The 15,172-nt window shown below is 43.3% G+C and overlaps 1 protein-coding gene across 7 annotated transcripts in view; it reads right to left on the minus strand.

The window, feature by feature from the left end:
* The window catches only part of PIKFYVE (phosphoinositide kinase, FYVE-type zinc finger containing), a 63,984-nt gene that overhangs the window by 37,756 nt on the left and 11,056 nt on the right, over window positions 1-15,172 (minus strand). For 6 of the 7 annotated variants that reach the window (XM_040069501.1, XM_040069505.1, XM_040069504.1 and 3 more), the window contains 8 exons: window positions 12,994-13,165; window positions 12,091-12,298; window positions 9,625-9,714; window positions 6,551-6,689; window positions 3,804-3,961; window positions 2,910-3,021; window positions 1,076-1,223; window positions 414-581 (listed from right to left, as the gene is read on the minus strand). In XM_040069501.1, coding sequence (XP_039925435.1) covers window positions 414-581; window positions 1,076-1,223; window positions 2,910-3,021; window positions 3,804-3,961; window positions 6,551-6,689; window positions 9,625-9,714; window positions 12,091-12,298; window positions 12,994-13,165 — 1,195 coding nt within the window. The remainder of the gene's footprint in view (window positions 1-413; window positions 582-1,075; window positions 1,224-2,909; window positions 3,022-3,803; window positions 3,962-6,550; window positions 6,690-9,624; window positions 9,715-12,090; window positions 12,299-12,993; window positions 13,166-15,172) is intronic. The other variant, XM_040069507.1, reaches the window with a different exon arrangement.

The raw sequence follows: 15,172 nt of genomic DNA on the forward strand, positions 1-15,172 counted from the left end.
TTCCAAGTTAGTCTTGTTGTTTTGTTCTCTGGGGTTTTATTTCTTGCTTGCTTTTTTAAGTTCCATCTCCAACTGTAGAGTCACGTATCAAACTGGTCTTTATGTGTGGATTATTTTTCCACCCCAGTTAGCCAGAACACGTATGTGGGTATAACTATTATGCATGGGCAAGAGACTTTGCTTCAATGGCAAAGAGAAAGTCACAGGGGAAGTTACACACTCTGCAGAGAAGGCATTTCAACAGGTCTATTGAGCCTCCTGAGAGGTGAGCACACCGAAACTGCAAGCAAGTGCCAGCTAAATATCGTATTTTCCCCTCTGTAAGAGAGCTACATAAGCAGTGTCCAAATAAGTCAGTAATATTAGGGCCAGCTCTCCATCATGTGCAACTCCAGCTGGTGACTACCTCGTACCTTTTTGGTCGGCAGGGTGAGGGGGCACATGTGGGTACTTGGAGTGCTTCTTGATATGGAAGTTCACGTTGTCCAGCTCCACGTTCAGGCTGATGGAAGCGGCAGAATCACTGTCCATTGTGGACTGGAAGCTGCTGACTGAAGTACGCTTGCTAGGGCTGGCAGAGTCTTTTAGTGTTGGGTGAGGGGGAAGATACAGGGAGGAGGAGAAGGGTTCAAATGGGTATTATGAGGGTACCAGAGAGGAGAAAAATTGTCTTTAATACATAAAGACTAGTGTGCAATAATACAGGAATACAGTATTTTCATAGCTCTGATCTTGTCTTCATGTGGGCATGCTGACATATCAGACATTCTTTAGTGCACATCTACAGGGCCCAAATCAAGCAGAAGTCTGCCTGAGAAATAGAAGGCAGCAATTCACATGCTTCTCCTTCATTAGAAATATGAAGCTTTACCAGTTCCACTAAATTCAAAATACTGTATCCATTGTGAGAAAGTGGAGGACTAGACAGACCATAGCTTTCTTAGATCCTTACGGCCCCAAGCGCACACACAAACACACACAAATAAAGCAAGACATGGTTAAACTGCTAACTCCCGAAGGACTGGGGACAACAGGGGATAAGGCAGAGTGAGAACAAGACTCAGGTGAAACTTACTGGCTGAGTTGTCTTCCCCTTCATCAGCAATCTGTTCTGTGTCACTGTCATCAAACTTGATGTCTTTGAACCAGGATGGCTCGGAGTGGCCCTCTACAGAGTTCACAGAGTCACTGTCTGGAGATGGGGTTTCTGAGAACTCTGTGCTCTGGAAGACAAGGAAGGGAAAAAAAGTTATTAAAGTGCAGCTCTGCTGAAATATTAAGCAGCCTACCACAAATGCAGGTCAGGCATTTTAAAAATCAGAGGATATTCTCAGTGGGCTGAGCCAAGTTAGTCCTAGAGTTACCCCCTTCAGTATGAAGTAGGAACTCTTTGGGACAAGAAACAAGTACTTTACAATTCCCAGATGCTTCGTCTCTGCCTACACTCTGCTTCTAAACAAGTTGTGACTAAGTGGCACGAAAGGACAAGTTTAATACTGCACATTTTCTGTCATCACATCCAGTTAAGCAGCTGTGAAAGCCTGCTGTCTCCAAGCCAAGGTGGGTGACAGCCTTATCCTTTGCCCAGAAACCAACACACACGGTTTTTGGTGGAGCCTAATTCTAATTACTGGAGCAATTCTTTAACTGACCAATGCAGCCCCAAGAGTTTCAGTCCAAGATGGGCTCTACCTGGGCCTCCTCTGTCAAAGCAAAGACTGGCCACATTGCCAGAGAACCTGGAGACTACCTAAGTGATTTCCATCAGCCTTCCTGAAGCTTCCAGGCACCTCAAAACAAAGTTATCATTATCATGCCTCTGGCTGCTGTGAATACAGCAAGCAACTGAGTCAAGAACACCATTTCTCCAGACTCTTGTCCAGAAAAACTGAGATCACACAGTGCTTCCAGCTGATGAGAACAAGAATTGACTTCAAACATACAACATAAGCCCTTACAAATAGGGATGCATAAGGACTTGCTAGTTAATGGCAAGCTTTTACCAGGACACTGAGACAGCTGACTAGCTGTGAAACCAGATGAACCCCAGAGCAATCTCAAGGGAGGCCACGTGACTGTGTCCATATGACTGAAATGCATGAGGAAGACAAATGCTATGGGCTGCAAGCTTTCTGTCTGAAGCCCATGGCACAGCTAAGCTGTTCTTCATTGTAAGAAGCTGAAGAACATGAAAGGCTCTTAACTCAATGTTTTCAGTTAAGAGAGGCTATGGAGATACCTTGTTCAAACTAAAAAACTCAATACAATCTCTCAGGCCAGACTGCTCCTACCCCTCAGCAAGTCTCATTCCAGTGAAGTACAGTAGGACAGAACCTCTGGTCACTAGTCCCTGCCTCCCCTCAGGTAACTAGTCTTGTTTGGGAGGCATGAAAAAGACCCCATCCCAAACTTGAATCATGTGGCTAAGGTACTGAATTCCCTCTTACTGCATCACTGGAGATCAGAAGGAGGTTACCATTACAATATATCTACAACATATCCATTTGGAATTCTGTTTAAAGGAATTTTGAAACAGAAGATCATCATTGTGTCCCCATGACCAGCATGTGCACACAGATTCTAAATTCTGCACACAACAAGCACAGACTGTGCTACCTTGAGGCCTCTGTGGAAGATGCCCACCATGAGAGGCCTGGTACTAAAGACTCTTTCCTTCACTTTAGGCAGCACCATATGTAACAACTCATTCTCCATAGAGGACAGTCCCAAAGCATTCTGGGCAAATGAAACTTCCTCAACTCACTAGGGGAAAAGGTCTGGCCTCCTATTTTCTGTACAGGAGACCTGATTTAGAAAACACATACCGTTGAGAACAGGATTAGAAAATATTCTAGTCACCAGCCAAATCCAAGAAGAACCCTATCTTTCAGCTTTCCCACTCCTTTTACCTGCAAAGGTCTGTAAAGAGCATATTCATCTCTGAAGAGCTGATCATGATGACTGACACATTCCAGCCAACGTCCATCAACCAGTGCCTGTCCTATTGCAATGGCCTGGACCCTGGAAGTAGAAGAACAGAGATGGTTCTCTATGTTTTGCTCTAAACACATCTGGTCTCTGACACAGGCACACTACAAAAGGGAAGAGTCATTTTTTGTACACTATTTGACCTGTCAGTATTCCATTCCCATGTTTACACAGACACTGTTTACAATACTGTGGTGAGGCAGTACAATGCATGGAGCTAAACAAAGACACTGCCAGTACTCTGAACTCAGCTGGGGTATCCAACATATGATTAAGACATGTTGTTTGTGCTCCTCCAATATTGTTAACTTGAGTTATGTATACTGATCATCTCTGAGGGAGGACTGTTGCTCTACACTTAAGAACCATGTCAGTTCTATCCCGTTTTCACATAATTAAATACACAAGATTGTTAATATTCACCTACATGGTTAAAAGTCTGCCAGCTCCACCAAAAATTTAGCTATCAAACACTACGAGCGACCTCTGATCTCAGAGGCAAACTTGCTCTTTGGAGTGTCAGTGAACACTTTTTGCAATACACGCACTGTCCTCCAAGTGAGTGATGCTTGTCCCATAAGTTACCTCCCATATTGGTTTCCAAACCAGTTGTTTCCTGTGCCCTGTTGTTTTGGGGCACATGGAGTCAGAATGCAACCTGCTCCTGTAGGCAGTATAGAAGAGATCTGAATTCTCTCTCATCTCCCTGCAAAGGGGCCTAGCACTGCAGTCCAAGGTACCCTATATCAGCTCAAACTCACAAGCCCCTCTCATACAGACAGAGGACACCTGCTGTCCTAGAGCACCAGGGTTACCTCGTGGTTATGTGCCCATTTCTCATGAGCCAGTTGACCAGCTCTTTTCCCACAATGCAGTTGGGATGTGTCCGCAGCCAGTAGCGATGGTCTTGGAATTCCATACCACTGTTATGATGGCAGATTTTCTTCCATAGATCTTTCAGTTGGACTGAGTCCTGGACAGGGAGATGTGCAAGTTAATTACCAGTCTAATTTCAGCACTGGTTCCGACGGCATCAACCCAGGCCTTCACATCAGCTTCTAGATCAAAAGCCCTCCATAAACAGGCAGGGAATCTAAGCCATTCTGCACAGCCCATGCAAAGGTGCAAACAGAAATAGCAAACAGAGAAAATCAGCTCTTAATTTCCTTCCTTTCCACTTCCAGTTCAGAACGATAAAAAAAACAAAGTGGGTACCCTTAGGGATAAGGGGGTTTTAATGAGGCAACATTTTGTACTGCCTGCAAAGTACTTACATCTTCACTACTGCCCTCTTGCACCCTATTCTTAAAATCAGGAGGTGTAAGCAAACATAGAGGACATCATCCTTGGCAAGGTTGCTCTATATTATCTGTGCTCAGCCCAGGCATTGTGAACATATTAATCCAATATCAAGACTAGATGTAAAGCAAGTACACAGCAACGTGCACTGCTAGGATACTATCTCTTAGTGAGGATCTGGTTTTGTATTGTCCATTATGAAGCTTTTTTAGGCACCATTAGCTTTGGCCACTAAGAAAAAAACCTGTGTATTCCTCCCAATTCGATTAACCATTTCTGAATCTGTGACTCTCTTCCCCTCACCACTTGGAACACTTCAGTCTATATCTAGAACTTGTCTGGGAACCTGTTAAATACGTGTGCCAGCCCTTCTGTAGGCCGTGCTCCATCCAACCTGAGCCGTCTCTCTGTACCTAGCCACTTCTGCCTTCCCCTATGTGCCCTCACTTAGCACAGCACACGCCGTTATTGCAGGTGCCAACTGGGACCTGGGATCATTTTGACCAAGCAGCACACCACCCAAAGGTTTGGAGAAGAGATGCTGCAGCTCACTTTCTCAAATGCCTCTCATTTGTTCTATTTTTGTGTAACAGAACTTTAATTAAATTTTAACCTGTTTTGGGTTTCCAGTTAACTGCAGACCCACGTTACTGCACTTTCTAAAGGGTGCCCCAAGGCCCAGGAGCTCTGTTCCACTTTTATTACTGGACTGGCTTTCTGCTTTCAGTTCCAGCAGTGGCTGTCCTGGGTACTACATAAAACCAACGCCAGCAGCTCCTCTTCCATAGCAGGAATGGAGCGAAATGGATCAGTACCAGAACATGATGGGATCACACAATTTGATGCAACTGGAGTCTCCACAGCTCAGCTGTCTTGAACTGGTGGGTACAGAAAACTGAAGAAATTGGCAGAACAAAGCAAATCCTTCCAACTCAAGGATTTTGACCTCTAGTTCACTGAAGTATGTGCTTATCCCGGTGTATGTGCAACCTCCCCTATCTTTAATTCATGAACAAAGTTCATTAGTCTTCTGAATGGACTAGGTTAAGCTTTAAATTAACTCCTGACATAGGACAACTCCACACAGTACAAATTATTAAGGGTATTAAACAAACATTAGGAATGCATAGAAAATCCTTCATTAATTGACACTGTCTTCTGCTCTTACGTGAACAAAATAGTACCAGTCCTCTTCTTCCTCAAGAAAGAAAATGGACAAACAATTGAACAATGTGAAGCCAAAGAGCCCTGGGACTTGAACATCTTGCTTCAAGTTGCATTCACGGAGGTCTGAGTTTCCTTTTTCCCGCATTAACACACATGCAGGAAAGCAGGGTGGTATAAAGACGTGCCTTAAACATGTTTCTCCCTCCGGTGGTTATCCATTTACAGAGCAACTTGGAAAGGAGTTTTGCAACTAAACGAGAGTTAGTGTTTCTACACCCTCAGGCACACTAAATGTATACTGCTGACAGCAGGCAGAAGCTGGTAACACAGAATGAGCCTGATTTTAAAGTGGCAGTGGGGCACAATCTTGAATCTTTTAATGTGTGAAAAACACTGCCTCCCCTTCCCTGCAACTTCTTTGCCTTATTTGCTGCAAACACCTCCCTTTCCCTCCCTCAAAGAAAAGAAACAGTTTTTTACTGTTTAGAAATTTATACAGTAACTGCAACATACATTGCCTCTGGAGGGAAGGGATTATAGGATTACACAGCACACTGTTGCACATTGACTTTTCTTCTAAGAAGTACAAAATTACACCTTTCTACAAAATCTTTTACTTATTCTGCAAGCAAAGGGAGGGGCCAAATTATGCTTTGGCCCAGTAAGCTATAACAGCTTTAATTTATTCATCATGGTGTAACTAACTATCTCAAAGCAGCCATTTAAAGCTCCTGATTACATGGCCTATGAAAAAGAAAATCTCAAGTTGAAGAAATACAAAAACAGGTCACTGAATTACAGCTGCAACCACAACAGGTAGGTTTAACTCAAAGAGCCACCATACACCAACTCCACACTTAGCAAGACTAGAACTGTAAACATTTGTATGCAAAACCCCACGAAACTACGATTTATTTCAGGAAGACATCAATGTGCAAAGCAGCATCAATGTTCTCCATCTCTGCTCCCCCTGGAGGAGAGGTCCAGGTAAGAGTGCTTAGCCTCGAAAGGCAGCAAAATACTCCTGCTGCATGACAGGAGGAAGGCAAACTCCCCTGTTTTCACAGAGCAAGGCAAAGAGAAGCGTGAAAGGTACCAGAAGGATTTTGCGCTCGTCCTCGCTGGTCTCTGCCTTCATATGAGTGCGAGTGGCCTGGGGGCTGACCGATGTCTCGTAGGCAGGCACCATGGGTGACCCTGACCGATCCAGAGACAGGTTAGTGATGCTGGCTGACCTGCAGGGGAACAGAAACAATCCCAGTGTAAGTATTCACCGCGAGGGCCTTCACCAGAGCAGGCCTTTATCTTATAGCACACTAAAAACTAGCTCAAGCCTGGGACACTGTTTACTCTTGTCAGCACAGACTGCTTAATGCTTCCTCCCTTGTCAAAACAGAAGAAAGGCTCCCTAGGAAGCAAATGCATTGCTTTGGAACTGCTAAGGTAAGCATAAACTTCTGTAAAGATCTTGTATGAAACAGCTGGAACTAAGTTTAAGCACACCAATTCATACATGACTGTATTTAAATAGACTGGGGAGGGGATGGGATGCTGGGTAATTAGAAGCTCCAGCAGTTTGGAGACAAGACAAATGTCAGCAAGGGTGGCCAGCACCCAGATCCCTGTAACAGAGCACGGTGATTTCCTGCTCTCCTTATCCCATTTAGAATTTCTTGTCCTCAGCTCTCAAATCCATGGCTGAAAGCTCACAGAGTCTGAAGTTTGAGCCCTTGTTCCCCAGAGTGGCTACACCATTTTCTGCAGCTGGAGGTCAGTGCAGCTGGCGATGCTCCCTGTACTGCGATATGGAGCATCCCCCTTATCTCGGCCCAGCCGTTAGGAAATCCTGGCTCGGCACTCCAGCACAAACACACCATTTTGCAATAGCATTGCGAAGTTACAAACGCAAACCGAAGTTCCAGGGACCTTCTGCTCCATTAACCCACAACTAGACCTGAGACTCTGAATAACCAGAGTGCAACTTCTCATCACGTAGCAGCAACTGCAGTGTAAGCTATCAGTGCTAACAGCACTCTAAGGAGTGAGAATGGAAAACATTTCTGCATATATCAACAGGGAAACTCAAAATGCCAGTGCTGCACTGACTGAAGAGGCTGGCACCAATCTCATTAAAACAGTTGCCAGCCTCTAGCCTTTGGAATGAAACTTTGATAACTTCAGAGAGCTTGCTAACTGGCTAACACATACTATAATTATTCCTAGAAATTCTCCATGGATGATGTGGTTCAGCCCAGGCATGAAAGAGCAATGCCACCCTATTTCAGTTTTTATTTTGTTTCATTTCAGTTGCAGAGCTATGCAGCTTAACAGAAGGCATCCTAATGCACAAGATGAAGCTAACATCGAAGTCCATAACTAAGCACTCCTCCCAGTTCTTTTGCAACAGCTGCTGCAACTGTGCCTCATACCTATAAGCAGCAGGGATTTTTTTTTTTCTTTTTGGAGGTAAGCAAGTTAGAACAGTGAGATTGAACATCTGCGTCTTTATCATCAACAATTATATCAGGGCCTTTATTATATATATATCTTTTTGAAAAACAGAGGGGGATTTTGCAATGAAAATGCTTATCCTTTAAAAGGATCTGCAAGGGAGCAGTTTGAACCCTGCTTGCAACATTTGACTGTTCTCTGGGGTTTTTCCACCTCATAAAAACCAAGACTGAGAACAAATAACACATTTCCCACCCACAGGGAAAAGAAATAGCAATATGTAACTTCTGTTACCTGCATGTAAATACACTCAACCTGCATCTTTTCTGCTTCATCTCTAGAAACAGAAATAGTCAAGCTTCTCTCAAAGAAATGGCTACAGCTGCTTTGAGAAGATCTAAAGGCTAGCATCGCTTAACCCAAAGCCAACAGCTTGTTTTCCAAAGGTCCAGAATTTTTAACAGAGATATATTATACCTCATCATTACATGCATCCAAACAAACTAGTACTTTTGGTGAGGACATGAACAGCCAGAGTTAAAACTTAACTTGAATAAGCAATCTGGGCCTGCCAGATCAAGATTAGAACCATCCTTTGCATGTTTGAGCAAACAGAAAAAGCCTTTTAAAACAGAGATATAGTCAAACAGGAAGCAGGAGACCATCCTCAAGGTTTCAGACGTTTCTTGACGTCATAGCAGTTATTTAGCAATGAACTTTTAATTCTGGACTCCTTGCCATGTTTGCCCAGAATTGATTTTTGGTACTCGTTTATTCACCAGTATTTCACTCGCCCAGGTGAGATCTTTGGGTCTCAGATGTGCAGTCACAGTGTGCATCTCCTCCTAACCATCCCCTACCAAGAAAAAAAAGGCTCCAAGCACTCCATCCTCCAAAAGGCACACCCAGCATCCTTCTTAGCTGAGTTCCCTTGTCTTCACTGGTCCTGCCAGATCCCTCCAAACTGCTAAACATTCTGTACTCCTCTAACACCAATACAAAATAATCTCTGAATGTCCCCTGATTACAGTTTTGAAATGTGGATTATCTTTGCTCTGTTCCTCACCTCCCTGCCTTACCTTCATTTCCTTAATTTAACCAAAAGGGAAGCATGTAACCAGCACCACAGTAGGAGCACTGTGAAGTGGGAGCTACTTGTACCACTAATACCAGCCTATTTAGTGGGATTAAGCTCAAGCACTCACAAATGACAAAGCTCTCATGAACACTTTCAAGCTCATCCCAGCACTCTTGCACAAAGATCTATGAAGGGATCTTCCTCAGGCCTGAGGAAGCCTGGTAATTTAAACAAGATTATCCTTAATGGAAGAGCAAAGGAAGCAGATGAGGACACATACAAGCAAACAAAAACTACATCTATGCTCCTCCATGACCTGAGTCTTTTTGTCTCCCAGCATCAAGTACATGCTACTCCCTTTTCTTCAGCTTACTCAGAACTGTACTTGGCCACATCTTTCTCCTCCTGTCCTCTTCACCACCACCTCTGCTTTACCAAGTCAGCAGCAAACTGCAGGCCCTCCAAAGTAGTGCCTTTGTTTGTTACATGAATAGGTACACAAATGGTCCTTCCTTACCACTCCATATGGGCAGTGAGCTGTCCCATGTCAGACAAAATGAGCCTGGAAACACAGACTCTACAGCAACAAGTGTGCTAGGAGTGCATCCAGAGCAGAAAATACTCAGAAATTGTTAGTTTACCTGTTTCTAGCTGGTGACTTCCCTGCATCCTCCTGGACAGACCCAAGGCGTGCAGACAACGTGGTCGTTGAAGAGTCTGGGTGAATCAAACTGCAGGGAAAGGAGCGCAATAGAAATGTTTGAGATATTTGCGACACCCAGCGTTTCAGAAGAGCTGTAATTAAAGTACAGTTAATTATCATGTTAGCTCTCACTCACACCCCTGAGTTGTTAAACCAACGAGGGAACAGGGAGAGCCTTCCCCATCTGTAGGCCAAAGGTATCTGGAAGACAGTGCTCCGTCTTCTTCCAAACTCAACCCTTGAACAACATAGACTATTCCTGCTTCTTGTACTATCCTGCTTTCCCACCTGCTTCCCCTGTTTCCCTTTCTTACACATCTTCCTTTCCTACAGGCTGCCATTAGATGCTTTGGTGGTAGACACATCACCCGCACATCCCCAGCACAGCATCTTTGCAATCCCAGCAATGCTATCCACAGCTACTGCTAGACAGCTTTTGCCAACATAGCCTGACAACCACCTGTAATTGTTTAACCTGATCCTGATCACCTTTTGCCCTCCTGTTTCCACCCCAGGAGGAAGTTCGATCACAGCAGACGTTCAAACACCAACGACAGAAATTCCTTTTGGCAAAACTGTATCAAATCTAGGGCACTACAGGCCAGCTGATACAGCCACCCTGCTGTGCTCTAGCACAACAAATGCTCTCCATGAGAAACTGTAAGCAATGCAGCTTCGCCTGAGTAGCTGAACTTACCCAGAGTACACCGCTCCTTCACTTTTAAAGGACTTGGCCCTTCAAATTAGTTTAAAGCTGGAACTCTGTGTTCCAACTGTTTGAAGAGCAGAGTGACATCTGACAAATACGTGCAGCATCAGTCTCCCTAAAAGCTTTTCTCGCTGGTTTGCAACATCTTATCTCAGATACATTATTCTGGAAAGAGACAACTCCCAAGTTTTCTTTTGAAACAAACTACTTCTCAGGCAGAAGCCACTGCTAGAACACAACCTCTGCTCCATTATGAAGTTGTCAGTTGCCCGTTCCCATTGTGGCACCATTTAAATTCAATATTTTGAGTTTAAATCTCTTAAGGTCAATCAGGAACTTACCAAACAGTATTTAAGAAAAGCACTGTAATGCACTGCAAAGTGCAACAAGCACTGACGAAAATGTTAATCCTGCTAAAGCAACAATAAACCACCTAATCCCAAATCTCTCTCTCACACATAAAAGAGGCCCACATTTACTCAGCGTCTCCCAAAAAACTGTGTTCCATTATAGAGTTATGAGTCTTTCAAAAACAGGAATTACTTTGAGCGCTACAAGCTGCACCAAATAAAGATATAAATTCTTTCTTTACATGTTGATGTCTACCAGCTGCTGAATTGTCATTATAAAGATATTAATAACACATCCAAAGACAAATCTAAAAATACCTTCAGTATTTCATACAGTTGATCAGAAGATTCTGGAAACACTTACTTATTCCCCAATTCAAAATTTGGTAGTATTTATCCCATGCATTGTTACCTTACCACTTTAAATGATCGTAACATTAAACCAGAAGTACTTTCCTTTATTTAGGCCTAAAGCTGATCATTTAAATGCTTCCAGATAGGAGCACCATATTCTGAAAAGAGTCAGGGCATTTTCTGAAGACAGAAAATGGTTTGATGGGTTTTTTTAACTACTATCAGAAGAGCTGTTATGGAGCACATGTCACTAGCACCACCACTCAGTTAAACGAAGGTTCTGACTCAAGACCTCCTCAGTAGTTTCACATCTGCCTGTTCTTCTGTTTTAGGGAAATGAGCACAAATACCACACCTGATTACTTCTTCTTCCCCATAACACTAAATTAAATCAAGGTATTATAAAAATAACTTGCGTAGCACTTGAGAAGTACACCGTTCTTTTACTCATGGTCCAAAAATAAAGATCCCCTCATTTAAAAGCAATAGGAATAAATACACTTTGAAAGAAGATCAGAGAACCTTTATAGCTGTCCTTTCAATCCCACTTCATCTGAAACAAACGGTTACTTCCATCACTTCTCTTTTACCTACACAGAGAGCATTTCTGACGTTCTCCTGCCCAATTCAAAGCCTGACAGGTAAAGCACCAATGTTACACTGATTGCCACTCAATATATTAGTGGTTAGAAGGCATGATTTCGGTTCTGTCTTTTTCAACTCTGAAGACAAAAGCCTGCTCTTTCACTAGTACAGAATCACTGATTCAGTACATTAAAGGAAGAACTGCAAAAAATTTAAGACTTCACTAGAAATGTTTCCGCATTTCAGCTTGAAGAGAAGACTACGACAAGCAAGCACAGGATTAGATTCTGTTTTCAGGAGCTGGAATCTAATTTTCCTAGGTGGAAACCCCCAGCTTTTGTCTAGGTAGCTATCAGCCCGAAGAGAGCTGAGATTGCGGAGCTCAGCGCGAAGCCATTGACTCTACCTTTGCCAGGTGAGATCCTCCTCCAGGAAGATGTTGCGGCTGGCTTTGCGGCTCCCAAGCGGCGTGCGCGGCTCGCCGGGGTCCAGCACGGACACGGAACACGCAGAATCCGACAGGGCGTTTAAATCCTCTCCAATGGAGTTACTGTCTGTGGAGTGCGCATAGCTTAGGGCTATTTTACGGCAGTAGGTGCAGGCTCGGAGATCCCCTATGGAAAAGGGAACCAGAGGGTGTAAGCAAACAGGAACAAATACTACTCTGTTCCTGCAGGATCAGAGGTGTGTAATGGTGGAAACAGAAGGATTTTCTGTTTCAAAACCTCTTTGCAAGTCTAATTCTCATACTCCCTTAAAGAGCAAAACCCTGGATAATTACACGCTCAGGGAATTTTTCCAAGGCAAATGATGCTTTATACAAGGTCAGCGAAAGAGGAGAGAGAAGAGAGAAAAGGAGAGGGGGAGGGAGGGAGGGAGAACACACGTGCTCACTGAAATGATGGCAGAACAATGGCCAGTCAGATATGACACACCAGCTGATGTCTAGAATTTGGTAACTGGTATTTGAAATGCTCCCCTCACCCTCAATTAAGACATGTGGCTCATACTTTAAAACTACTGCTACTAAGAGCAGCCTTTCCTTGAGCACACTTTTTTGTACTGCTCACCCTTGTTCAATAGTGGCTATATTTGTTTTGTAGTGTGGTAAAAATTAGCAGGCATGGCATAATCGACCATCGTCCAATGAGAAACTGGTAGAATTAGGTCCTGTGATTCTTTTTCCTTATTTTTAAGCCCACTACAGACCTGTACAGCATTTTCTAGAAGACTCCAGGATCTCAAATGCAGTAAGCCAAACAGAGCTGAGCACACAGTGCTGTTCTGTTTCTCAGTAAATAAACCCTACCTGTGTAGCCCATGAATTTTCCAGGAATTTCCTGATTGCAGCATCGACTGCAAAAGATTTGCCCACAAAGTCGACAGTGGTGCCTCCTCCGGAATGTGGTGAATTTCTCACTACAGTCATAACATTCTTTGCACTGGCTGTCAGGCATCCAGTACTGCTTCAAGTCACTGTCCTACAAGAGAAGACAGCAGACAAAAGCTTTTTCTTTTGTAAATAAGAAAGCATGTTTAGTTTCATGACTCTTTGTAGACCGTGCTCATGAAAAAGCAAATTTCATATATTCACATATCTGTGCATGTGTATTCACATCCTTGCAAAAAGCACACAAAGGATTTTTCATGTGATTTTACATGGAGGCAGAAGGCTGAAAGTTCTGAACTAAGAGAATAAATCCTGTAGGACTTTGCCTCCTTGATGGAAGCAAAGCAGAATAAAACTATCATATGATGTAGGTAGAAGTCAAAAATAAACAAATATATGAAGTAGTGATTGCTTTCCCATCTCACTTGCCCCCACCACAAGAGAGGGCCTCAGCTAGCACAGTTTAAAAATTAAAAGAAAAAAATCCACTACATATTAGTTAAAGCTGTTATCTAGGAGTAAATCAAGTTATCAGAAATTATCACTGCAGGAAGATCATTTCAACAGCTAATATTGGGATATGTTTTGAAAGGATTATAGATGCATGTAAAAAGTTTTATTATTTGATCAAATCCTTCAGCTCTTCAGTAAATACTTGTAAAAACCCATCCCAGATTGATCTTGTTTCAAAACTCCAGGTTAACTGCCACATGAAGAAAACTGAAATTCACATTCAGCAGACAGCAACGTATATTAATTTACAGCATAGCCACAGGAAAAACATCATCTTAAAAACAGAGTTAAAACTTCCACTTGGTATTGAAGCTACAGAGCAAGGCAAACTCTCAATTGTGATTCTGAGCACACCAGCTGCAACTGCCATGGATGGAGACAACTGCTAATGGTCACATGAGAGCCCTGGCTGTGCAACACTCTTTGCTCGAGTTCAGTTCTGGCAAAAAGCCTTTCCAGAGGGACTGAATACTCCAGGTTTTTCTTAGGAAGAGAAACTGCTGCAAGTATTTTCTCAAAACAATTAGAGAAGAGAGTAATCACACAAAAGAAAAGTGATCCATGCTCTCATTTTTCACAGAACCAAAAAAACCCCATCGGGTTTTATTTTACATTGGGATTTATTTTTGGATATTCACAAAGTAAAGTCTGACATAGCTGCTAGACCAATTTTGAGACCAAAGCAGTTACGATCAAGAACACAACACCTTCATGCTGTCCTCAGCCAAGAAAACCTGCACAGAAAGAGGCTGAAGACTGCTCAAGACAGTCTAGCATTGTAGAGAATCTAGAACTTTTTAAGATAAACACTCAGCTTCAAGCAGAGAAAGTTGCAGTGGAGAGCTTTGCCAAGAAACTCCTGCAAAGCTGCAGGGGTTGCCATATGACAGTTTTTATTGCAACTCTGCATGATAAACCAGGTCTCTAGAGCTACCACACAGAGAGGGGCTGTTCCAAACACCAGTGCTGTGCCCCACTTGCATGTTTCCATGTGTCCAGCCACTGCTGCTGACACCTCCCAACTCTCCGCCTTTCCTGCAGGCTGTTCCTGTCATGAGGGAGGGTTCAGAGCAGAAGGCTGGCCTGCCTTAGCAGCAGAGGCTCATTAGAACAGCACCTTCCAGAATCTGACACAAGGTCTTCTCTACAAAAGTCAAGAGGTCTCCTGTAGAAACAGGCCAAGTCCACAGCAGGAACTAACTGTTGCCCGAAGTGACTCAAGCAAAACATGGCTGCAGTCAAGGGCAGTGATGCATTATCTTTTTTACAGAAGTCAGCATGCTGAAAACTAACAGACTGTTTCCAGAAGACCTGGTCATATTCATTTACTGCTGTATCCTGCCTGTTTCAGCACTTCTTCAGTAGCTTCAAATACATCTGAAAACTTCCAGGGCCTTCAGAAGTTGCCACAAACTGAAATATTAGTAAGGGGCATACTCATTGCCCTGCTTACTGAAATGAAAGGCTTCTGCTTCACTCCCAAAAATCTTGCCCTTTCTATCAAGCAAGATTACTCTTACAAGTAGAATAGCACTGGGAGCTAAGTGAGTTTACTCAAAGTCTACCTATAAAAGCTATCAAGCCA

The sequence above is a fragment of the Hirundo rustica genome, chromosome 7 (assembly GCF_015227805.2).
Source record: "Hirundo rustica isolate bHirRus1 chromosome 7, bHirRus1.pri.v3, whole genome shotgun sequence".
NCBI lineage: Eukaryota > Metazoa > Chordata > Aves > Passeriformes > Hirundinidae > Hirundo > Hirundo rustica.